The sequence below is a fragment of the Eulemur rufifrons genome, chromosome 6, assembly GCF_041146395.1.
Source record: "Eulemur rufifrons isolate Redbay chromosome 6, OSU_ERuf_1, whole genome shotgun sequence".
Classification (NCBI taxonomy): domain Eukaryota; kingdom Metazoa; phylum Chordata; class Mammalia; order Primates; family Lemuridae; genus Eulemur; species Eulemur rufifrons.
In genome coordinates, this window is record NC_090988.1 from 73,549,010 (window position 1) to 73,576,537 (window position 27,528).

The 27,528-nt window shown below is 35.5% G+C and overlaps 2 protein-coding genes across 2 annotated transcripts in view; one reads left to right on the forward strand and one right to left on the reverse strand.

Moving 5' to 3' along the window:
- The window catches only part of ANO3 (anoctamin 3), a 355,086-nt gene that overhangs the window by 312,665 nt on the left and 14,893 nt on the right, over positions 1-27,528 (forward strand). Inside the window, exons 18-22 of the mRNA XM_069471200.1 lie at positions 422-586; positions 15,146-15,182; positions 18,879-18,990; positions 19,724-19,781; positions 25,264-25,361. Of these exons, the coding sequence (XP_069327301.1) occupies positions 422-586; positions 15,146-15,182; positions 18,879-18,990; positions 19,724-19,781; positions 25,264-25,361 (470 nt within the window). The remainder of the gene's footprint in view (positions 1-421; positions 587-15,145; positions 15,183-18,878; positions 18,991-19,723; positions 19,782-25,263; positions 25,362-27,528) is intronic.
- SLC5A12 (solute carrier family 5 member 12) overlaps positions 1-27,528 on the reverse strand; it is a 174,077-nt gene that overhangs the window by 73,138 nt on the left and 73,411 nt on the right. The window lies entirely within an intron of this gene.

Here is a 27,528-nt window from a genome sequence, read left to right on the forward strand (position 1 = left end):
CCATATTATTTTCATTACCTCGGTAATACATACAATTAAAATAAAAATCACAGCAGGCTATGGATATTTTACAAAGGTAGGTTATGCACCAATTTAAATAAAACACTCTTTGAGAGAAACAGAGATCATCTAAGATAAAATGGAAATATATTAGTTGCCTTAATGAATTAGATATCCTGTGTTAAAATCAAGCATTCCATTTGAAAGAGGAAATTTGGACAGAATTTACAGCAACTTTTCGCTATTTATGTTTACTCTTACGTAGCTTACTTCCTTAAATGAGAAAACTAAATCTGTGTATTCTTTCTTGGAAAGGTAAATATCTTCAGCTCCTGGGGACAGTGGATTTGATCTATGGTTTTGCTTTTGATTCGTTAGTGATGCAAAGTATAGATGTCTTCTCTGGTCTCCCATATTACAGATTTCTTTGGTGATCACTGCAGTGTTTGGAGTCGTGGTGTATCGCCTGGTGGTCATGGAACAGTTTGCATCATTCAAGTGGAATTTCATCAAACAACACTGGCAGTTTGCAACATCTGCTGCCGCTGTCTGTATCAATTTCATAATCATTATGTTGCTGAATCTGGTGAGTGCTTACAATGCCATTTATCAATAGGTAAAAAGGGGTGGGTAAAAAAACATAGAGAAGTCTATTTTTCCTTTATATTTGGAATATATTTACATGGAAGCTGAAATACGACCGAGCTATTTTTCTGCCATAGACAACTCCGTTTAACAGAAAATATTCATCTATGTGGTTTAGATGATAGGTTTTTGAAATTATAACCAGTGCTAGTTGTATCGTCTTCCCTGCCCTTTGAATTTATAATCTAGATTAGTGATAACTTCCATTCATTGAGTATCTAGTATGTGCCAGAGGCAGTGCTATGATTTTTTTTCAAACAAATGCAGAGATTGTTTGGGTTAGAAAACAAACTCAGTTTCATAGGAGAATTTGTTAGAAATACATAGGAAAATCTTTTTTGAAAGTGAAAGTTTGTTATCCCCAAACCTTCATGTAAAATGGAAAACAGGCAGCTATTCCATTTTTTTCCTCTATTATTAAACCTCTCTCTCTCTCTCTCTCTCTCTCTGTCTATGTCTCGCACCCCTTCTCTCCCCTACCCTCTCCTACATCCTTCTCTCCCTCCCTCTCTCCCTCTCATCATTGCTTCCTTGCTTCCTTCCTTTTTCTTCTTTCCCAGTGCTTCTCTTTGTACGCCTGCTCTGTCCTGTCAGGAGGATGGCTGTCTTTGCCTAGCCATGGCCTCTTTTTCTGTCAGTTTGGTGTGCAGTGGCATTGCTGTGCTTTTGTTATCTTCTTTGCCTACATGACCATGTTACATAGGTTTCTGCTTCTTATTTAATTAGATCATCTAGAATTTTTATGTGCTAATTTCTCAGAGAGAGTATCTTCTTGTCTCAACATGGCATGCGCCTATACACTTGAGGACCTCATGTCCATGGCTAAGGGGGCAACATTATACCTAGGCCTACCTTTTCAATAAGGTCTATTGATGGGAACCAATTTTCTCTGAACAAGAGGCACTGATTGGCACAGTAAGGATAATGTCTTTCCTTTAATTCTTCCAACAACTCCACAAGGTCAATATATTCTTCATTATATAAATGAGGAAAGTGAGATTCAGAGAGCTTAAATAACTTGCCCCAAATCATACATTTAGTAAGTGTCAATGCTAGTATATTCACATCATGATATAATTTATATGGATAGTGAGCAATACATAAATAATGATCTTGACATTATATACAGGCAGTATGCATTTGGTTCCAAATATGTTTGACACTATGTTAAATGTTTAACTTGGAGGAAATTGGGACCATATGCTATTTACGCTTAAAATAATCAGGAAGGTCTTAAGAGAAAAGTGAATAAGCACTGTGATAAATGGGTAAATTTCAATGCAAAGACAATAGTTAACATCTTATACTGGAGTCTGCTTTTATCAGGTTCAGTTTGATTTGTGGAAGAATATTGCTGATAGTATAGCCAAACAAACCATAAAATAGTTTAATTTATCGCCTTGGCTCATAGTTTAAAGTGTATCATAAAGTTTGAAAAAAATACAACAATAGAACTGGGAAACCTGTGTGGTAGTGTATGTAAGGTAGCATAGGTTGTGTACTGCACAGACACCACATTGAAGGAAGTCATTCTCAGCATAGATGCTATAGATTTTTATGTTTTACTTTTCTGATAGATATTAGAAGATACTGTTTCCCAAAAAAATCAGTATATTAAGACAATTTTCCAATAGACAGAGGTTATTATAATTGGCCCTATTATCCGAGGAAAAGGAGGTTGGTAGTTATGTTTATTTCTAGGTAACACAAGCAATCTATCAGTTTGATCTTAAATCAATTCTATGTCTTATCCTAAGTAAGTTGGTTGACATAAAATAATGGGGGGGCCATAGTCTGGCAATCCAAGAATTTATAGTATAGTGGGAAAATAGGATTCAAGATACAATGAAGAATGCGCAATAGTTGAAGCACAAAGGGCTCTAAGTAAGGTGAGAAAGAAGTCATCAATTGCTCCTGAAATGGGGTAGTGGGATTGTTAATAGTGGATCAGAAGACCTGAATGAAAAAGAGAGGGTACTTACTCTGATGGGCCAAGAAAGAGCAGAAAGGGGACCATTGTTTGAAAAGACGCAACCTACAAATGGACAGGGACACAGAAGTGCATGTTCTTTGCCCTAAGGAAATGATTAAGAAGTGTCTATGTAACATACATTTTATGGAAAAATGAAGAAAATGAGATTAGAAAAGCAGATCAGTGCCTCACTGTGGAGATGTTGAATGGCTCATAATCACTATGGACATCATCTTTTTTTCCTCCCTATGGGCAGTTGAGGTACTTGATAGATAAATAACTACAAATCACCTTATCAGATACATTTACAGAGGTAAAGGAGATTAAAATATTAGAAGATGTTACTATGCAATTACTGTATGACAAATTTGAAAACTCTCAAGACAATTTAAGCTTTCTAGTGAAAAAAAAGTCAAGACTGCTTAAAGTAAAAGTAGATGTCCCAAGTAGATTGTCAATCATGGAAGAAATTGAAAAAAATTTATACTACAAGCTAGTAATGCAATCTCATCAAAGTCATTGTATTAAAAAGACATTTTAAATTTTAAATAAAAATATAATTTTCTCTTGTGCAAATTCATCTAGAATATAGACAAAGACATAATGCTTCCTAAGCAAATATAAACCTGATTTTAAAAATATATCTGGCAAAGAGTATCTAAAATCAAACTAAATCGCATTTACAGCCACATAGATATAATAATAACTGCAAGTATACATCAAAATATTTTCAGGAGTTATCTCTGGAAAGTAAGATTGTAGGTGGTTTTTATTTTTCTTTATATATTATCCAGCATTTGTCATATATTTTGAATTTTCCAGATTTTCTAAAATGAGCTTATATTCAATTTAAAACTAGTAAAAGACAAAACTTTTACATTAATTTCTGATATTCTATTTAAATGAAATTATCAGTGCTGTCATGCAAGATTTATTTAGAAGGATTATCATTGTAAGACTTGTTTTGTGGCCTGACCTATGATCTATCTTGAAGAATAGTCCATGTGCAGTTGTGAAAAACATGTATTCTGCAGTTGTTGGGTGAAATATTCTGGCAATGACTGTTATATCCATTTGGCCTGTGGTGTAGTTTAAGTTTGAAGTTTCTTTGTTGATTTTCTGTCTAGATTATCTGTCCATTGTTGAGAGTGAAGTGTTGAAGTTACCTGCTATGATCCTATTACAGCCTCTATTTCCCTTTTGATCTAATAATTGCTTTATAAATTTGGGTGCTCTAGTTTTCAGTGCAGGTATATTTACAGTTGTTATATACTCTTGTTGAGTTGATCCTTTTATCATTATATGATGACTTTCTTTGTCTCTTTTTACAGTTTTGACTTTTTGTCTAACATAAGTATGGCTACTCCTGTTTGATTTTGACTTTCATTTGCATGGAATATTTTTCCATCCCATCATTTTCAATGTTTGCCTTTAATGATGAGATGAATCTCTTGTAGACAGCATATAGTCAAGAATTGGTTTTTGTTAATTCATTTAGGTACTCTATATCCTTTTATTTAATAATTAGAAAATTTATTCCATTTATATTCAAAGTTATCATTGATAGGTAAGGACTTACTCTTGCCCTTTTTTAATTGTATTTTGGTTGTTTTATAGATCCATTATTCCTTTCTTCTATTTTTGTTTACCTCTGTGTTTTGATGGTTCTAAGGTTTGTTTTCTTCCTCTTTCTTGTTACTGTAACTGCTGTAATTTCTTTATTTGTGGTTATGGTAAAGCTAACATAAAAAGTCTTACAGATGTAATAGATTCTTTTAAGCTGATAGCCACTTAACTTTGGTAGCATAAAAATACTCTAAACTTTCCCCCCCCACACACACACAATTTGTATTTTTGTTTTCTTCATTTTTACTTCTTTATCTGTTATGTGTTCCTTAGCCACTAATTGTAGTGGTTATTGTTTTGAAACTTTTTGACTTTAAACCTTTATACAGAGGGTTGAGAAGTTTTATAGCACCATACTTCACAGGAATGTTCTGAGTTTAATTTATGAATTCATCTCTAATGGTGAGTGTTATACTTTCACAAATTTTCATGATAACAACTATCATCTTTTTGTTTCCAATTGTAGCACACCCTTAAGCATTTCTTATAAGGCTGGTCCAGTGGTGATGTGTTGACTCAGCTTTTGCTTGTCTGCAAAGGTCTTTATTTCTTCTTCATCTCTGAAGGATAGCCTTGCTGGATATAGTATTCTTGGTTGACAGGGGTTTCCCGCCGACCCTCCCACCCCCAGTGCTTTAAATATAACATCCCATTCACTCCTGGCCTGTAAGGTTTCTGATGAGAAATCTGCTGATAATCTAATGGAGCCTTCCTTTATATGTGAACTTGATGCTTTTCTCTTGCAGCTTTTAGAATTTTCTCTTTGTCTTTGCTTTCGATAGTTTGATTATAATGTGCCATGAAGAGGGTCTTTTAGGTTGAATCTAATAGGAGACTTCTGATCTTCCTGAATCTGGATGTCCATATCTCTCCTACTACTTTGGAAGTTTTCAGCCATTATTTTGTTAAATAAGTTTTTGTACCTTTCTCCAACTCTTCCCCACCTGGTAATCCTATGATGGGAACATTTGTACACTTAGTGGTGCCCCATTATTCCTTTATTTTTTTCTGACTGGGTTATTTTAAAAGACCGATTTTCAAGTTCAGAAATTCTTTAATTTTGCTTGATCTAATCTGTTATTGAAGCTCTCAATTGTATTTTTTTTTAATTTCATTCATTGAATTTTTCAGCTATAAGATTTATGTTTGATTCTTTTATATATCTTTTTGTTGAATTTCTCATTTAGATCGTGAATTGCTTTTCTGACTTCATTGATTTGTATTTCTTGTTCTCTTGTACTTCACTGAGTTTCCTTAAGATCATTATTTTGAATTCCTTTTCAGGGATTTCATAAATTTTCTTTTCCTTGGGGTCTGTTACTGGAGACTTACTGTGTTCTACTGGAGTTGTCTTTTTTTTTTTTTTTTTTCTTTTTCATGTCTCTTGTGTCTCTATGTTGATACCTACACATCCAGTGTAATAGTTGCTTTTTTCAATTTTATCAAGTAGCATTTGTAGTGAGAGAGGTTTTCCTGTAGGTGGGTCTTAATGTGTCAGCTGAGTGTGGAGCTTTGGCTTTGGTTCTGGGTGAACGTCATAATATGGTCTCCATGCAGTTTCTTCAGCTGTAATACGTGTCACTGATGTCTGTGATTGCCTCAGTGTCCTAGTCTGTGGGTGTTTATGAAGGCAAGGTTGTGGTTTTCCCTGGAACAGGGACACTGGTCTGGATGTTGGCCAGATAAATGCAGCTGCAGAAGGCCAATAGGCTGTCTGGCAGGCTCCCCACAGAGGCAGTGCCCATTGCCAGGCTGGCTGTCATAGGCTAGGAGCAGGTGCTCGTGAGTGCGGTGGCATTAGGTGACTTTGCAAAGTTCCATCTGAGGGGCTGGGGTCACCAAAGGGCCACTGTCAGGTCATGCATGGACACACATGCAACAGGACTGGGCTGGCTGTGGCAGAACTGTCCTGAAGGTGGGGCTGCTGCAGGACTGACTTTCAGGCCTGCACAGGTAGCTCTGGGTGTGGTGGGGCCAGGAGGGTTGCAGCAGTCTGTGCTGGGGGCAGGGCCACTTCAGGACCAGCTGTCAGGCTCAAAGGGAACCCACACAGGCTCAGCAGACTGACGGGCTGTGTGGTGTGGATGAATGCAAGCATGGAGGCCAATGGGATCTCTGGCAGCTTTCCTGCTGTGCAGTTCCACCTATTCCCTGAGGGATGGTGTGCCACATGGGTTCAGATGCCAGGATCTCAGTCCTTCCATCTGGCCAAGGTTCTGGGCAGCTGGGGTCATAGTACTGTGTGAATGAGGTGGTATGATGGTGGAACCCCAGAGATAGAGAGATGCTGATTCTCAAAGCCAGATGCACTCTAGTGGCAGGTCCACTTTCAAAATGGTACCAAGCCATAGCAGCTTAGGTCCCAGCAGTGGGAGGTGCTCAGAGTGGTCTCTTACTATGAGGCAATGCAGTTGTGAAGACTCCCAGCTACTATGCAGACTGTACTGGAGACCTGTGAGGACTGGAGTGCCCTCCTGTAGCAAGGATTTGCTGGCATTTGTGATGGCAATGGGGACTTCTGGGAATGTTCAACTTATCTTTTCTCCACAAGAAGAAGTCTCCTAGCTCTGAGCTGAACCCAGTGAGGGAGAGAGTATGGCAGAGGGAGGATGCCTTGCTCCTCCTCTTTGGTACCCTTTAGGGCTTCCATATGCCACAGAAATTTTGCCATTCCCCTAGTGCTTTCCAGTGTACTTCTTCAATCCCTGTAGTTGAAATATAGTTGTTTATTTGTTGTTCTGGCATGTTTTTCTGCAGGAGGACAAGTGCCAGGTAACTCTAGTTGGGCATCTTGCTGTTATCACTCTCTAATATGACTTTTTCTGAGCATTCAAATATTTCCCTATACACAGGTGTTTGTTTCTAATCAGAAAACAAAACAAAACAAAAAAAATAGTCCACCATGATATAAAGTATGGAGCAAATTTGAATTAGAAATAAAATGCACTGTTCTTTTTTACCTTATAAATAAGTCACCCATAAAACCACAGCCACATAAGCAGCAACTTTTGGTCACATTTTAAATTTCATCTTTTACCAAGTGAAGATTTATCAGAGACTGAGCAGCATCCCAACATGTATATCATCTGTTCTGTTCTCATTTGTGCTCCCCTCTCTCATCTGACTTTTGCAATACTGTCCAAGATTCTGTAAGTTTACAATGTCAGTGCCTCAACTTGGTGTCCTGGCAAAAATTGGTGAACTTTGGACACAGACAAAACAGAAATTTGCTACTTGACTTGTGTGATTTGGGCCATATCGTGTAAGGTCTATGAGCTTTAATATCTTAATTTTTTAAATGAGAGAGGGGAAATTAATACATAGGGATATTGAAAGATTAAATGAGATACTACTTTAGTGCATAGAAGCTGCCAATATATGTTAACTTTATTCCATTATATTTTCTTTTCTTCAATGTATTAAAATTTTATTTTCCTTTATAAGTCTACCTATACTCCTTTTCTGTCTCACAAAGTACCAACTTCAAAAAAGTGTCTCCATTATAATGGAGAAAATCTATTAAGTAATAGATAGAGTTTATTTATTTATTTCCCTTCAGTCCAAGATATGGAAATGATGACAGTCTTTACTTTGGCCTACCTAAATTCTTCAGACCACATCTGCATTGATTGCTATTAATTTTTTGCTCTTTTTTGTTTAAATGTTGTCTGTTACCCATTCATAAATATTTAAATGCTCGGAGTCATCTTTGGAGAGAAAGAGAATCACATATAGTTGGTTATATCATGTCCTTCAATCAAATACCTCTAATAATAGAACATTTTAAAATATTTAATTAATTCATGCAGAAATCATACCACTACGTTAAATTTCAGCAGTCTTATTCTTTTTAATGTCTTAAATTTATTTTTCCTTTTTCAAATTTATTATTTTTATCCTTGACAGTTTTGAATTATAAAATCAATACATTGTTATTATAAAAAGTATTGAAGTATAAAAACATTGAAAATGTTAAATAAAAGTCACCTTCCCCAATCCATAATGCCAGGCCACCTCCCTTCATGCTATGAATCTAATTGTACATGTTGGAGGTAATCAATGTTAATGGTTTCATGTCTTTTTCTTCCCTTCTCCCCCCATCAATTACTATTGCCTTCAAAAGAACACCGTGTGTTCCTATGCTTATTTAGAAATTTGTTCCAAAGACTTACTGATATTCAAAAACATTTTGAGTAGATTAATGAACCGGCCTAATATTTTGGAAGATGGGAAATATTTCAAAAACAAGGAAAATGAAAAAGCTAAACATGGTTAATTAATTTTTATTTGAGAAAGCAAGCATGGCAGCTCTGGGAACAGAAACTTCAGGTCCAAGGTTCAATCCTTTGTTCCCACCTAATGGAATAACCATCTTCTCAGTTCTGCTGAAGAACTTGTCAGTCCCAGCTCATGATCAGAACCTACACTTAAATAAAATGGGAGCTTTCCCTAAAAACATTTCCTTACTAGAGGGTTCCTTCTATTATCACCGATATCGTAAACATCAAAATTTAGCTAAAGTTTTCATTGTTGTACCAGATCCAGTTTTATATTGTTATAGTTGTCTCCTTATCACCAATCCCGTAAACTCTGACTCTTCTCCAGCTCCTTCCCCCATCCTCAGTTACCATCCCTTCTCTAGAATCATAATTGGCTCTCATGCCTATGGTTTTCTCTCTCTCTCTCTCTCTCTCTCTCTCTCCCCCTCGTAAAGTTCAGATATAACTTGTTCTCTTTAAGTCTATATGTTTGATGTGGCTTAGTGTATTCTTTCTTCTAAAGCACTTGCATTTTATAGAAAAGAAAAAAAGCTAAACTTTATGGAGTGAATCTCTAATTGTAGAAATAAGACCTCTGAAGGCAAGTACGGATAGTAGTATTTGAGTCATAAAAACAATCTTTTGAGATCCTCAAAATTTCACCAGCTCTACTTAATTGAACACTAGAGCCCATGTAACTTCTTAGTGCTATAAAACAATGCTCCCTAGTTCCTGGGAGATGACAGAACTGACTTTCTTTTCTCTAAATGTTTATTTCTACATGTTGAGCCTTTTGGCATAAAGATTTAGGGATTGCTGGAAGTGTAATAGACCCTAAATACTTTTCCTTTGCTCTTGCAACTAACTCAGGAGATTTTTTTTTAATTTTTTTAATTAATTAATTTATTTATTTTTTATTTCAGCTTATTATGGAGGTACAAAAGTTCAGGTTATGTATATTGCCCATGCCCCCTCCCATCCCCCCCAGTCAGAGCTTCAAGCGTATCCGTTCCCCAGACAGTGCGCATCACACTCAATATGTAGGTATACACCCATTGCCTCCCCCCACCCCCCACATCTGTCTGACACTCAGTTGGTGTTATGGATTTAGCACAAAAGAAAGTGACCCATACAACCAACTCAACTGATGTGGAAAAAAGGTTATATTCCTCAGATTTAATAAGTGTAAAATAACAATGCTGTTCTGAATTTATGCATTCACTTCCTACTCAGGATGTTAAGGAACTACACAGATTATTGAACAGCCATTTTGATTTACCTGAATACACAGGATAAATTTAAGGGCTTAATCACATAAAGATAGATTAAACCCATTAATGTCAAATATTATACCATCAAAAATGTTCATCTAGAAAACCAAATACTACTCTTGTTGTGTTATTACCAGATCAAAACTAAATATATAGCTAATAAAAATGTTCTTTTTGTTTCTTAATAGCTTGACTTTAGGATCCCTGTACCAGTTTTCTCCAAATGAGGGACTTGGCCTCAGCCACAATATTCTGTTAATCTAATTTGCTTTTCAGCTATAACCTATATGCATGAAATTATAAAATGTAGGCACAGCAAAATAGTTAAAATCAGTCAAACTTTTTTTTTTTCAGTCGGGAACTTTTAATGTTTAGTGTACATAACCAGAAATTTTAAGCCATGATTCACATGTTTCTTTTATCTGTTTCATCATATCAGTGGTTAACTGTTGTGAATTTTGCTTGTGTAACACTTCTCTTACTCATTCCCTGCTCACCATCCTCACTAATCCTTGCTTAGTTCAGCTACTTGTCATTTTTAGCTTAGACCATTGCAGCAGCCTGTCTACTCCAAACTCTTCTTATCTCCCTTCTTATCAACAAACTCTTCTTATCAACACATGACTGTTGGAAGGATCTTTATAAATTGCAGATTTGATGATCTTGTGCTTGAGGCTGTTTGACAAGACTCTGTTGCCTCTGGTATAAATTCTAAATTCATTTGCCTGGCATGAGAGTCCTGACATTATTTAAAGCCGGTTTTCCTTTCTCTTGTCTAAAGTTGTGTCTCACTCTCTCCCTTTCGTACCCTGCACTCCAACCTACAGAATCGCTTTCATTTGTCTCCCTGGCACTTTGCCACTTTATACTCTTTTGTCTTGGTTTGCAGTGCTTTCTCTGTCTGGAATGCCATTTTTTTCTTTTGTCTCCTTGGAGAAAATCTCTTATCTTTGAAACATTCAGTTAAGGATCACTTCCTCCATAAAGTTTTTTCTCAATCTCATATGTAGAATTTACTAATCTCGTCTTTGTGTTTATTCTTCTCACAAGGCGTGTGGATATGCCTGTTCTCCCCACTCTCCAATTCTACTGGTAGAATTAAACAATCCCTTTTGTGAATATTCTTCTGTTATAGTGCTTATGATATGTCATTTCCCCTCTATCAGTGTAAGCTCCTTATGAGCAAAGGCTCTAGCTTCCTCGTTTTTGCATCTCCAAGTCTTTGATTAATCCCTAAAAGACATTTAGAATTATCTTTTAATAAATTGGAAATATTTTATTCCCCAAATATCCTAGCATCTTGTGTAGTGCATATCCTCAAAATTAGTTTCTGTTGTTGGAATTGTATTTTCAATGTCTTTCATGTTTACAGCACTTATTTTAATTCTACTTATAACCAAACATTTTAAAATGGATAAACATTTTAAAATAAATGGATAATGGAATCCTTAAATAAAAAGTCATTGGGGAGAAAAATATGGGCCAGTATAATCAAAATTTAATTACAAATTCACTTTACAGTAATGAAATTATCTTAAAAGAGTTTTTCCTTTTTTTACTCTGCATGAAATCACCTGGAATACTTTTGAAAAACTACAGATCCTTGAATTCCATTCAGAATCTCCTTTATGGAGTTAGAAAATCTGTATTTAAAATAAATTATTCAAAAATACTCTCTGGTAATTCTTATCTAGTCAGTCCCTAAAATAGCATTAGAAAATCATTAATTTAAGGCATCTAAGGTAATTTTGATATACAGACAAGATCAGAAACCACATCTTCCAAAAATGAATTGCAAATAATTAAACAATAATAAGACTTCAATTTATTATTTTTAACATCCCTTTACCAAGCATACAGCTTAAAAAAAAAAAAAAAAAAAACCTGCAAAGACACAATTTGAAAACAAAAGTTGCTCTTTCCTAATTCTATCATTTTCTTCTTTGTTTTGCTACCTCTGGAAAATGCCCTGCTACTTGAAGGTGCCATAAGTAGCATGGTACTATCATATCAGGATATATTTACAAAAATATTTTAATGAAAATTAAAAAGTGAAATTATTCCAAAAATGTATATTTTTGTTGCTTGACAATCAAACCTTAACTAATTTTGTCATGTTATAGCAGCCTGACAGCTGTCTGGCCTTATGATTAATGGGTAACTTCTAAGAAAAAAATAGATCAAAGCAGAAGTACTCTTACAGTTTTAAAAATCTAAAACTAGGCCAATTAAACCATTTCAGCATGGTTAATAAAAGAATGAACTCCTTCTGGTATTCGTCCTCATTTTAAAATCCACAGACCAAGCACGGAACACACCATACCAACAACAACAAATCCCTAACTACACTTGGCTAACATAACTGATCAATGATGGTTCTGGATTCTTCTCCATTGTTGATCCATTTCCGTCTCTAGAGTTCACAGCATACATAGGAATGCTTCTTTCATGGGCCTGATCAGTGAAGACCTCAAAATAGACCTAATTTTCCTTGTTACCCTGTTGCTACTGGTTACCAATTACAGTGTAAATAGGTTATTGTGAAATAAGGTGTGTCAAAGGCCACACATCTTAACAGGGAAAGAAGCTAATGTCAAATGCCTCATTTAATAAGAGGGTTTGCTTTTTAATAAGTGTATTTGTTTAGTTGGTTCATGTTTATATCCATGGTTTCCAGAAATTCAGAAAGGTAGATTACTTGAAAAGAGCAATCTCTTCTCGATTCTACAAAAGTCTGTTTGGAGTTCATTTGCACATTGAAGGCTGGATTGTGGGGCTCTGACTTAGAGACGAAAAGCACTAAAACAGGTGTAGAACTCCCTAATATGCCCCCTCATAGTAACCATGCCCTTTCCCTGCCTTTGCTGCTCTTTTTCCCCCCAAATGATTTCTGCGTAACACCCCAAACAAGGCATGACTGGTAAGATGATGACTTCTCAGCTCAGAATGAATTCTAAAAGCCTTACCATGGCCTGCCATGGCCTAAAAAAAAAAAAAAAAAAAAAAAAAAAAAAAAAAAAATGTTTTCCTCTGAGATCTCTGTGATTCTTCTGTTACTACTTCACTCTGTTATTGCTGCCACTCCTGTCTCTGTAACTTCCTTGCTCTTCATGAAACACATCAAGTCCATGCCAAGCTTGGGGTATTTGCATTACTGTTTCTGTGTCTCCGAGGTACTTAGCTCAGATTTCTGCTTCTTGGCTTCCTCCCCCATTTCATGCAGGTCTCTGTTGAAGTGCCACCTTCTTGAAGAGACTTCTCTGACCACTCTGTAAAATAGAACCTTGTGCCCACCACCACTCTCTCCACTCAGCCTGCTTTGTTTTTCCTCATAGCACTTTTCACCTCCTAACCAATTACATATTTTTCAGTGATTTGTCTCTGCCCACTGGAATTTAAGTTCCATGAAAGTAGAGACTCTTTCTGCTTGGCTCACTGTCCTTTGGTTCCTCCAATACTACTTGATGCATTAGAAATTCCTATGAATATTTTAACCTAATCAATATATATGAATAAGAGAATTTCAGCTTACTGAAATCCCCTAGTGGGTGATTTTTGAAAGCAAGGGTTCTCCAACATTGTATCCATTGTGTGTGTGTGTGTGTGTGTGTGTGTGCGCATGTGTATTCTGTAAGAGCTAGAACAGTTGTCTCTGAGCACCCCCATCCTCTCCTTTTCCAAGTACATATTCATTCCACATTTCCATATTCACATTCCCATATGCACACGCACAGCTTGTCCTGCGAAAGTGATTGCTGCCAGGCCTCATACAATTGGATGTATTTAAATCATGATTTCCTTCTGCACTTTGTAGTTTAGGAGTTATCAAGTCATTATGCATGTATAGATTTTATAGTTCATCCTTATGATGGTGCCAGTCAGCCATAGCATTTGGGCCTTGGATGATGCAGGTTCTCAAATACCCCAGAAAGCTTTCCAACAGCATTACAGCATCTTTTGTAATTTATAACATTCCTCCAAAAGTTATTGTAATCCCTTTGTGCGTCAGCTGCAGGTATTTCCATCCCAAGCTTGCAGGCAGGCTCTATGTGCTAGATATTAAGAGAAAAATCCGAAACGGTTTATGTGATAGGGCGTGGCATAGATGGTGAAAGAGAGCAATAATATTATAGCACATCCTGACTCTGCCACTTGCCTGGTACTATTGTCTCAGGCAAGGTTCCTGGCATTCTATACCTTAGTTTCCCGCTCTGTAAAATGGGGATCATTATACCTACTTGACAAAATTGTTGTTAGGGAATACCAATATATGTAAAGCACTGTTTAGCACAAGCCAAATGGCAGTTATTTAAATAGAACTAATTTTTAATCCCCATGAGGGCACTAAACTCAAGTACTTGCTCATTGGCAAGTACGGTTTGTTGATTGACAGGGTCATTTCTACTATACTCCTTGGAGAACCTGCTGAGATCTTCTTATTTGATAAATGGAGCATGGAAAAGAATATGTTATGACAAGAATAACGTTGGTGTTCATGAATTCAGGGCAATCTTGTCCTAAAATTTGAAAATGATAGATTGTGAGTATAGCTAAAACAAAACAAAACAAAAAGCAAAAACCCTGCATTAGGGGTAAAATGAGACTGTTGTACTCAGTGTGATCTTTCTGTATTAAGGTAACATTTTAAATCTTAGGAATAGGTAGATTTAAATCATAGCTAAGATGAATAATCACAATACTTCTATTGAAAGAACTGTCGGAGAAGGTGAACAACTTTTAAAGTGTTCAAATGCATACCTTTTAATTTTGCATGCCAGTAGGCAGAGTTAATTAGAATTTATAATATAACTAAGTAATAATTTATTTAATTATATGTTTATGCAGTTATATTCACATGCATATGGAAGTTTTAAATAACCACCAAAACAATTTTGTTCTTTAGGAATGTAAATTTACACACTGCCTTTTGTCATAGTTTGGAAAATTCTTTACAGGTGGTATAGAATTCAAACTTCAGCTTAGCCTTCCAGTACAGTAAAAAGACCCTATAATTTGGAGCTGAAATCCCAGCTCAACCATTGATTAGCGGAATAACATTTGGGTTTTTTGTTTCATTTCCTTGATTAATAAAATGGAAGTAAGGATAGCTACCAGAAAAGACATGTTATTATAGATATTAACAAATCTGTCTGCATATATATACACACATATTTACATAGACGATTATATTACATCCATTTTGTGCATATATGTATATATAAAGCACTACATGCTAAGTTTTAATAAATGTTTCTACTTAACGGAAAATGTAACCACTTTGTAGAACACATTTTAGATGTTTCTTTGAATAGCGTAAATACTAGCCTTTTTCTAAAAGAAACAAATTCACTATTTGTTCTTTCTTATTACAGGCTTATGAAAAAATTGCTTACCACCTCACTAATTTAGGTAAGTCCATTTTTCTTACCTCACTCCTTAGAAAATAACATATGGACATATCCTATTTGTCTATAGTTGCTTTATATATTTCATTGTTTTAAAACCTTGTTATATAATTATTTATTAATAAAAATGAGAGAGGTAGTATAAGAAGGTGGTCTACTTTGAATAACAATAGAGAGTTAATGCATGTAGTTACAAAATATACTTACTAGAAATTAACAAACCTTCTTCTTATTTGGGAGTGATTTCTTCTCTAACTTTTCAGTTCTTTAGGTTATTTTCCCAAAATAAAAAAATGTATTTTTTAACAAGGTGTTATACTACACATACACATTTTAAAAGGCAAAAAAGTATTAAGATATTTATAATGAAAACCAGTCTTTTACCACATTGTCTATTCCTATTTTTTCTACTGAGGGAACTACTTTTTAAATTTTTTTATCAGTTTCTTCTGCTATTTTCTACTCTTATTTCTAAATAACATGCTTCTACTGTCATTAATGGATTTTATCTTTATTTTATTGGATAGCTATTACCTTACCATTATAAACGTACAAATTTTAAAGACTTAGCTCTTAATACTTTCTGCAGTGCACCACAGCCCCTCACACCCGATCATTCGTTATCTGATACATACCATTACTTCTGTTCCTTCCAAAGTAGTTATATCAGCATTTTTAACCAAATTAATAATTAGTGTTCACATCATTATGTTTCTATAACTATTTTCATATCTAAGGCATGCTGTGTACTATAATTATGTTTCCTTTTTTGAACCACTTTTCTAATTTCACGAAGCTAATAATGGCTTTTTTTGCTTAATTTTTTTACACAGTTTCCTTAATTTACCCCAAACTTTTTGCTAAGACTGTAAATTTTGTATTTTTTGATCCTCCATTCCGTCATTGGTAAAATGACAATGATAATAGTTCCTATTTCACCATTGTTGTAGGTAGACTGTCTGACACATAACAAGTGTTCAATAAATGACAATGATTTGTTTTCACTGCTCTTTCAACCCTCTGAGCTGCAGTTTCTTCAGCTGGATAATGAATCCCTTTTGACTAGACTGTCTGAAAGCTCTCTTCTAGCTCTGATACCTTATATTCATTTGCTTTTAAAGTACTTTATACCCAGAATTGAAAGAGAGTGATTTGGGGGACCATAAGTAATAGTAGGAAGCAGAACATGTATTTGTGCTAAGTACCAGAATGTCAAAGTTTTCACTTGATATTTGATTTTTGCATCTATAGTCCAGTGATGACACTGTAATAAATCTCTGGTTCATAATTATTAATTAATAATCAATGGATTATACTTTTATTAATTTAAAAATGAAAATATTGGTATTTTGTTTAAAATAATATAATCTAATTGTGTTTGTATGTGTGTACCTGGCATTATATTCTGTTTAATTATTGGCTGTGCTAGTTTATGCTTCAAAGTACAAATTAGGTTTCAATTTCCAGAAGAGGTCTGTTTATTTAAATAATTTATTTATTTTATTTAAATAATTTTTAAAACCTTATCTTTCTTGATTTATTTTTTCAAAATATTTTATTTTCAAAAACCATAATTAAAAAAACATTTAATTTTGACACGTTTATTTTTTGTATGGGAAGAAATATATTGTATTTACTCCAAAGTGATCTATTTTCACTTTGGTTTCGAGGTTATTGAGAATTAGATCAGGATGTTAACTGTTCCAAATAATCAATTATCTACAATAGCGAACTGTCTATATTTAAGATAAATCTGCATTCCAAGGAACAAATTAAGCCAACCAATGAAGAGTTTGGACTTTGTCACACAGAAGTCAAAACTATCACAATATTACAATCACTACACATGGTAACTTCCTGTTATACAGACTATTAATTTTGAGGAACAGAGGAAATTAACAGTAAAAAACAGGCACCTAATTTGTGACTGGGTGACTGCATTAAATAACCAGCTTATCATCAATGACTAACTTCATTAGGAAAAAAGTAAAAAGACATTTTGGGCAGAATATATTCCCCTAGAATACATCTATAGTCTCAATATTCAGAATTTGTTTCCTGCTCTGAGTTAAAAGCCAGTTCAAAATAAGCCACAATGTGCTATATGTTTGAATGATATAGGATGTTAAAAACTAAAAGTTTTATTATTTGTAGTATAGAACCCAGGGTAAAACTCAAAAGTTTGTCATCACTGTGGTAACCTTTGTCTCAGTTATCTACTGCAACAAAACAAAGTACTCTAAACTTGTAGCTTAGGGCAACAACAGTTTATTGTTTTTCATGGTTTTACAATCTAATCTAGGCTCTGCTATGTAGTTTTCCTGCTCCACGTATGATCTACTGGAGCTAGAATGACTAAGATTGACTCTTTGCTCACGTCTGTCACCTCATGTGGGATTATTGGGACAGCTGGTATCTTCCTTGGCCTTCCTCTCTCTCCATGTGCCTCTCCATGTGGCAACCTTGGGTTTGCTTACAGCAGTATAATAGGACTTATTACGTGGCAACAGGCTTCCAAGAGGACAAGCCCCTATACACAAATGCTTATCAAGCCTCTGCTTGCATCTCACTTGCTGGTATCCTGGTGGCCAAAGCAAGTCCCATGCCCAAGTTCAGAGTCAAGATTGGAGCCAACTACATAATTTAGATAATGACGTACTGTGGTTTGTTAGAGGCCTAACCATTTTGTACTATATTAAACCAGTGAACTACTTGGAGGAGGAGTTCACTGGGGATACCAGTTTAAGGGCCACTAATGTAACAATCTTCCACTTCTAGCAAAATGTCTTTATGATAGTAACGTTGTAATTTTCATTAGAATATATAAAGCAAGCGAATGGCACTCCACGTGCCTCCACTGTCTGGATGGCTCACAGACCCCTCCTACTTTTGGTACCTCCTACCTTTGCACTTAGAGTTCCGTAGGACCAATTCCCCTCTCCTTTCATGTGACTGGGCTTGTGCATACATTTGGTCTATGCTTTCCTTAAATCAGATCCTATCTGTTTTATATCTTTCTTAAATCATAAATTCTTCAATTACATTAAAATATATCTTAAATGTGAATATATATTTTCTATCATTTATTTGGATGTGGGGTAGGAGCTGAGACTGCCATCTTCATCTAATCTCTTTCATCTTATTTTTTTTTCCATTTAGAGTCATAGAACCATAAGATGTAAGAGTTGACAAAGTTCTTAGAAATCATCTTGTCTAAATCCCTCATTTTACAGATGACAAAACTGCTTACAAAAAATGTCAAGAGACCTGCTTGAGTTTACCTGCCAGTTAGGTGTAAGGCTGAGATAAGAACTCAGCTCTTCTGGCTGATGCAACCTTCTTTTCTTTTTACCATTCTACTTCAGTCTGCACAAAAAGATATTCATTCATCAAAGAACTCTGTGGACAATTTAGGTCGCTATATTGAGAATAACCAGTTTGGGTGAAGGACTGGCCCAGTATCTATGATTACCTCTAAATGACAATAGCAGAGAGAAAGTCCAAAAATTATCTTATTAAATTCTTTCGCCAACTGTGTACAGTAGATATTATCATTTACAATTTACAGACACAGACACTAGAACTGAGAAACTCTAAGTGCCTCAGAGCTAGTAAAATTTGAAAATGGGACTTCTGATTCCACATCCAGAGTTTTTGCCATTCACCTCATCTATCTAAACACACCCTGTGCTTCTTTTAGAATATCCCCGAACAGAATCTGAATGGGAAAACAGCTTTGCCCTGAAGATGTTCCTCTTCCAATTTGTCAATTTAAACAGTTCTATCTTCTATATCGCTTTCTTTTTGGGGAGGTAAGTCAGTTTTATATACATTATCTGTTCATAGTAAAAACACAGTAAACATTTCATTGCCAATTAGTTAGCAGAGGTGGCAGATTCTTGTCCCCTGCCTTGGAAGACTGTGATAATCAGTGTTCACATGTATTCTTACTCAAATGACTTCTGGCAGCCATTACCAATTAAAGTTGGCACAAAAAACTATTTTATCAAGAGTAATGGTTTTGCTAAGGAAGAAAAGGAATTTTGTGTACAATTCCATCATGTGGAAACTCTTCTACCCATCATTTTAATATTTCTTTTTTTTTTCCACCTTTGCTGCAAAATATTTTTAAAAAGCATATTAAACTAATGGTTCTAGTTTGCCATATGCTTAACACTCCATCCAGTGCCATGGAAACATACTGAAGCTAGAAACATTTTAAATCAAACAATTCAGCACATTCCCATAATATTCGTTAACTAAGTCAACAGGACATTAAAACTCTGCATGTGAAAGTAGAAAATGTCATCTGGTTGTTTCGTCTGTACTTTCTTGACCCATTAGTATTGAGTTCATGCATGACTCCTTCCTTTTTAAGTTAGGTACTTTGATGTTGTCTAAGCATAGCAAAAGTCAACTTTTGGGGGACAAATTGCACCAGTGAGCATTTATGTCTACCCACACTTGCACTCATTGTGGTACATTAGTAGATGTTCTTTAATTATCCTCACTTAAATGCTAATGAACTAAAATATCTTTTTATAGATTTGTAGGCCGCCCAGGAAAATACAATAAACTTTTTGATCGGTGGAGACTGGAGGAAGTAAGTACCTTTGGGGGGGGGGTGGGGGGATGCAGATGGATTTGGGCCCATGACTGTGGGAGGAAAGGGGCTGGGGACAGAAGGCAAAGTTCAGGGAAGTCTATGCATGTTAAAGACACATCTTTGATAGGGAATAGCTTCTCAGGATTCAGAAAGAAAGCAACTGCATCTTTTCCAAAAAGGGGGTGAACTGAGGGTTAGACCCCAAGATTCTGACCTCAGCTCTCTTTATTTTTCTATCATATCCATTCCTATCATATGCATTCACAAACCTCAGAAATTTAGCTCTAGTAATTTTCCTCTTTTTGGAAATTATCATTATTTATTGTGTGGGTTTTCAAATTTTTAAATATGTTAGGTTTCCTTTCAAGCAGGTAAACTTTAGTCTAAAAGAAATCTTATTTGAAACACCAATATATGAAAATATAGGTCATCAGCCTAAGGCTCATATTTCTTTATTGATTTATAATATGTATGCCATATGGAATAAAATATCTAGGAGTAGTATTGCTAGGTTACAAGGTAAGCATATTGTATATTTGCACTGAGAAAGAAAAATTGACCTTCAAAATACCAACCCCAACCTATAGTGTATGAGCCTGCTTCCTCAGACGTTTGCCAATGGAAACATTTTAATTTTTGCCAACCTAATAGCCAAAAATACATCTCATTTGATTTTAGTTTCTATAATTATGAATGAGATAGAGAATATTTTTCAGGTTTCTTGGACATTTTATATTTATGTGTGTGTATGCATTATTCCTATCCATTTTCATTAGACTATTTTTCTGCTTATTGATTTATAAACTAATAAGATTACGCTTTACTCTTTCAAATTTGCTATAAATTTTCCCAGTTTGTTGTGTACCTTGTTAACTTCATTTTGATACTTTTTAAACAAAATTTATTAATCAAAATACCACTTTTTAAAATAGTTTTGGGGATATGTGTCATGCCAAAAAATGTCTTCTCACTTCTAGAAATTAAAAAAAAATCATTTGTATTTTTTACAGATGTTAATTTTTAAATATTAGTATCATTGGTCCATTGAGAGTTTATTTTTGTGTAAGGAGTAATCAAATGTTTTTTTTCCCTCAATTGGAAGCCACATATTTAATAAAAATATTTTTTTTCACTCAGTAAAATAATATTCCAGATCTATCATTTTCTACATGTCTCATAATTGTGTCTATTTCTGGACTCTTGTTTCATTGTCAAAATGTCTACTCCTTCTCTAGTTCCAAAGTGTTTTAATTATTCTAATACTAAATCCAATCTAATATACGGTGGCATTAGTAGAAGGTCATAATTTAGAGAGAAGCTATAAAGATTTCCCAAGAACACTGGGGTAGAGGTATTTTCCACCTTTTTTAAAAAAGCCCCTCAAAACTGGGGGGAGGCTTCCTTTATGTTGTCTTCCCCCCAGGGAGTTCTAGAAATTGATTGGAATACGTGGATAAAGCTTAAAACTTCCTAAATACATATACTTTATAATCAGAAACCTAAGCTCAAATGCTAACTAACTTTGCTACTTAATAATTCTTTGTCCTTAATTTAATCTCTCTGAATATCTGTTTCATCATCCTAAATTGGCAGTAGTAGTTATTAGATTGTGAAGTTACTTATCTAATGATAAGAGATAATTTACTTAACACAATTAACAGAACCCCTGGACTATGGTAGATAACTATGTTGCTGATATTTATTGATGCCTGTCTCCACCGCTACCTGAGTATTAGATTATTGGCCAAAGACAGACTAAGGCCTTTCCTAATCCTGGGGCTGTCTGTAAGTCCTCAAATCCAATTTACAGTTTTCTTTCATGGTCCAAAATTATAACTATATCTGCTAAAAGACCAATCACTTACTCAATTTGGGATCCAAGGCTTACTTTTTTTCAGGAGTATTCAGCTGGAGTTAGCAAGGGTAGAGGGGGGAACAGAGTGGTTCCACCCAAGTATATCCATGTATTGATACCATTTTAGGGGATGATGCCAGCAATAATTTTGTTTAATTAGATGTTCTTATGCTTAATTATGAAATTATTAGAATTCATGATTCATCTTTGAAAGTCCTAGAAAAATAATTATAGTAACAATATTGGTATCAGGAAAAATATTTCATAATATTTCATAGACATTTTCCATAGCATATATGAGATATGTGGTGGCCATATTTTCCAACAAAGTGTTATTTATTTTGAAAAACATTAGTGAAATATATGATATAAATTTGTGATATAACCTAGAAATGCTAGATGTAGGATATCTAGAAGTGAAGATATAAGAAGTACACATAATGAAAGGTAAGAATTGACTCTCAAAATTCATTCAAACAAAAAACATTTATTGACATGTACTCTATGCCAGGCCTCCTGCTGAGCAATATAAGGTGTAAAATTAAGTTCCTTTTTCTCCTTTGATGATGTTAGTAGTCTTGAAAAATAGGACATACCCATGAAACATAACAAATATTTTGCCTTTGGAGTATGACTGTCTGTGTTATAATTCTGCCCCACTGAGCTGTATGATCTTAAGATCTATAAATCTCACTTCCTTCTTTTGTAAACTGGTGATAAGAATAGCTATCCCAGTAATACTGGTGATTGGTGGATTAAATTGGATTGTACAATATGAAATACTGGGCACAAATAATGGTAGTTCTTATTTTAAAAAATAAAGTGCTACAGTTTTGGTTTAGAACTTTTATGAACTGGCTAGTCTAGATTTGTGAATCTCATACTATAGATGTGTAATATTTCACATTAATATTTTATGTAAATGCCATATAAAAAGTTTTTAATAATAGCTAATACTTACTGAGTGCTTCCCACATGCTAGCACATTCCAGCCATTGTTCCTAAGTGCTCTACATATATTAATGCATTAATACTCACAATTCTATTATACCCGTTTTTACAGATGAGGAAACAAAGGCATAGAGAAATTACATAATTTGCCTGCAGTTATACAGACATGCTTACAAATTGATGAAGTAGTGATTTAAACCTTGGCAGTGTAGCTTCAGAGTCTGTGCTCTGAATACTGTGCTTTCCAGCCACCATTGCTATAGCATGTAGGTACGATCGAGGACATAATGAAAATTTACCTTGAGGAGAGACTGGTGTCTCACACATGTAAGTTGGATTTAGAATAAACATACTGAAGTGGGTGAAGTGAAGGGACATGGGTACTGGAGTCTGATAGTCCTGTCTGCTACTTATCTTTACCATCAACACAGTGTGCAGACAAACACCCACCACACCAGGTTCTCACATGATGTAAATGAGAAAAGTATGTGAAGGCACCCAGTTTTGGCTTGTCCATGGTCATATGATTTTGAGTGGTGCAGTTGGAATCAATGCCTGCCTGAGTCTCCTGCACACTAATCCATGCCCCTTTACACATTCTATAAATGGGCTCTTTTTACCGAATGCATTTTAGACTACTGAAGGACTGCCTTTAGCTCAAGACCATCATTATGGGAACAGGGAAGACTCACAAAAACTTTGGATCCCTTTCTCTTCCCTCTAAGTCACAAAGTCATCAAGGCTTCATTTCAATAAAATTATAAATGGCTTGTCTTCCAGCCTCCCACTTTGGTCTACTCTTTTCAGGGAATCACATGGTCCTGTGATGATCTTCTTTTTCCCATCTCACATAAAAATATGCTTCTGCTAAAATCACACTTCCAGGCAACGAACAGATTGGTAAACAGAATTTATCCTTAATGTGATATAAAAGAGCAGTGTATTAGGGTGCAGGGGATAAGGCTTCCATTCCCATAGCACTAGTTAACCCTGTATGACCTTGGGCAAGTCAGTTTGTCTCTGAGTCTCTCTACAAAAAGAAGAGCTTCAGCTTGTAGCAGTGATCTTAGTAATTCTTCTCCATCAGACATTCTAATTAACCCATTTATTGGATATATGTGGCAGAGCTCAGGGGGTCCTAAATTCATCCTAGAAAAGGGGGTATAGTTCGGAGAATTTAGGCATCTGCATGCAGTAAGTATGATGACTGGCAAACCCTCTCTCTGGTTTAGAATAGGGAGTCTTAAGTTACTGGGCTGGAACAGGAAAAGCAGGCTCTTTGTGTCCTAATTATTTGTTTCCTTTGAAGTCCCACTAGTACAGATTTGATAGAAATAGAATCTGTGGATCAAAGCTATAAAGAAGACTATTATCCTTATGAGCAGGACATGAACCCATTTCTAGAGAAACAGGCCCACACTTCCCCACCCAAATGTGTTCTACAGAGCAGAGTTTTCAAGCGAAACACATTGGTTGCAATTTTCATTGAAATCACATTCTTGTTTATGTGGGTTTCTAATACCAATGTATGGAAAATAAGAGGAGCACAAGAAAGGAAAAATTGGGATCATACTCACAAGCTATTTTGTGATATGCATTTATCAAAATAATATATTAAAATACATTAATATATATAGATACTTCCCCTCCAGAAGGTAGAGTTTAACACCTGCCCACCGTCTCAAGAATGAAGTAGACTTAGTAGCTCCTTGTAAACAATAAAGAAAGGAAGAAGAAAAAAAGTAGTAATTTTCCAGTGGAAAAACCTGGAAAATAACTACATTAACAAAATGATGAAAGTTAACATCACCAGTGATGTCATGTGTCTCTCCTGTAGCTCTGTTAGGATGTGAGGAAAATGACACTTCACTTTTGTGATTGGCTTCCCAAAAACATAGAACCCCAGCCTAAACGAGAGAAAAACATCAGGCAAGCCCAGACGGGGGGATATCCCACAGGATACCCATCCAGCAATCCTCGAAACTGTCAAGGTTATGAACAACTGAGAGAAGCTGTCCAGACCAGAGGAGACTGGGCATATGTGAAAAATAAGCGCAATGGGGTGTGCTGGCTTGTACCCTGGAGCAGAGAGAGGAAAACTTGTAAAATCCAAATAGAGTCTGGGGTCTAGTTAATTTCAATATACTAATGTCAGTTTCTTAGCTTTGTCAGATATACCAGGGTAATGTAAAGAGCAGTGGCTGGAATTGGGTGAGGAATGTGTGATAACTCTCTGTACTATCTTTGCAAATTTTCAATAAATCTAAAATTATATTGAAATAAAAAGTTTATTTAAAACAATACGTTATAAACATTGTGCCCTATAATTAATTGTTTTTATTTTTATTACCTGATTGTTAATGGATATACAGTCTTTCATAGCATTCATCAAAGGTGATCATGCCTAACACAGGTCTTATCAGACAGTAAGTGCACATTAAAATTTAACTTTGTTGTTATTGCTATTAAAACTTCGATCAATATTCCATTACAATTAATGAAAAATCCCCATCAAGTGTCCTCATACGTGCTATTTCTTTCTTGTTTTTATTTTCTTTATGCTTGAAATAATGTGGCCCAGCTTTAGAATTCAGCGTGCAAGTTAAAGGTGGAGATGTTTGAGCAACGGGGAAGGAGAGCAATATCACTAGTGCTCTTGTTGTTCTGTTTCAGTGTCATCCTAGTGGCTGTTTGATAGACCTCTGCCTCCAGATGGGTGTTATCATGTTTTTGAAGCAAATATGGAACAACTTCATGGAATTGGGATACCCGTGAGCATGTTATTTTTAAACTTGCCTTCTGCATAGTTACAAAGGATAGAGGTAGTGTGAATAGTGCTTAAGAATCTGGCCTTGGTTATCAGACAGATGAGGGTCCAGTTCCCACTCTGCTCCTTACGAAATGTGTGACCACGTGTAAGTTAAACCTTTCTGAGACTGCTTTCACATCACTAAGGAGGGATCCATGGTTCCATCTACCTCGAGAACAGCTGTAAGGATTAAAGGAAAAAAGGGGTGTAGAGTAACTTGTTCGATGCATGATGACACTTGTTGCTATTTTTAAAACATTATTTACTATGTAGGTTCTTGAAGATAAAAATAATTTTCTGGTTTCTTTTGGCTATCAGCAGACCAAGCTTGTGGTGGTGGTGGTGGTAGTGGTTGTTTAATAAAAAGAGCATTCATCCCTCCCAAAAGAATAAAACAAAGATAAAATCCTGGGATTGGAGGTCTTGTACTCTTTGTTACAACCAAAAAAAGAAAGCCATTAGCACAGGATTGATTGTGATAACATCAAAACAATAGCATTCGATTTTTGTCCTTTTAAATGAGTTTTAAACTATCTATGATATGCTGACAGAAATGCTAAATGCCCACTTTCACATGTATTAAAACGTACTTTCCTTCAAAAAGTGCAGTCAAATACAGGGTATTTAAAATGATGCGGTGTTGAGGTTTTGGGGCCTAATCAACCAAAGGTTAAAAGCACAACTATTTTAAGTAATTTCCTCACTGTGGGGGAAGAGCTGGTTAGTTGGTTGATGATACAAACAGCTTTGGTGTCGTCATCGAATTATACTCTGATTTTTTTTTCTTGTAGGCTGACAAATTGTATCAGGACTTTTCTGAGCAGAGACTTGGGGTTAGACAAGTGATATTAACTCTGAGTCTGCCATTAAGTGTTATGTTAAATTACAAGCAGTCTTAGAGCATGGACTATGGAGTAACCCAGGCCTGGTTCAGATTCCTTCTCCATTCTTGCTAAATTTTCTTACAATTTCCTGGACTTCTCTAAGACTTTTTTTTTTTTTCATTTGTAAAATAGGAGATTTATGAGTATTAAATGAGATGACCCAATGGTTTTTAACCTTTATCATAATTGTGAGAACCTTGTTATGAAGAGGTATTTATATAGATCTTCAATATTCAAAACAGATCAAAGCAAATTTCTTCTAAAGGAAGAGAGAATAGGGGATGGAGGATTGGGGGAGCCTGGTCCATTTTTTATATCCCTTTCTGTCCTTGGCGCACCTCTTTGAGACACAAGGTTTGGGAAACATCATTTGAAAGTACCTGAGGAAATTAGGCATCAAATGCTTAGCACAGTATATAACATTCCGAGAGTATTTAATAAGTACCATCAAGATGGTGTGGTAGTCGTTGCAGTATTAAGAATGATTCTTTCTGTTGTCATTACCCATGGACTGATGTACATGCTAGGCACTTCAGTCAGCACTTGTTCACCATGGCCTTCCCAAAGGCATCAGCCTGGATTACATATTATATATCAAATCCTAAGGACAACGTGGCCCTTAGGGGCATCCTGCTGGTGTTTTTCCAACACCTAGCATGGCCTTCCCAAAGGCATCAGCCTGGATTACATATTATATATCAAATCCTAAGGACAACGTGGCCCTTAGGGGCATCCTGCTGGTGTTTTTCCAACACCTAGGCAAAGGCTTTGTTGAAGAAAATTTATAAGGAGTGGACCAGTCATTAAAAAAAAAAAAAGGTTTTCAAACTTTTAAAACGCAATTCTCTTTCTTCAAGTAAAAGTTTAAGCAGAACCAAAATAAATATAATAGAAACAAGCATACTTGCCTCAATTCCAACCTCCAGCTCCCTTTTCACCTTCATGAGGCTCCAGAGACAACCTCCATGGACTGTACATTGAAGCCCCGCCTGACAGTTTGGTCTGTAACTATGGTTGCTCTTCCAGTTGCCACTGAAGCTCCATGTTCATGGTTAATTAAAATGGAGAGTTGGTTATGGTTTACTGAGTTCTGTGAGATTCAGCTCATCCTAGAGGTAATTTTCATCAAATTCTTAAGTAATTCATTACCCAGAAGTCCACAATACATGTGTACCAGGGTATTTTTGAGTCATAATTTCAAGATTGTTCCTGGGCGAGGGAAAGAGTATTGTCACTTCCTTTCCA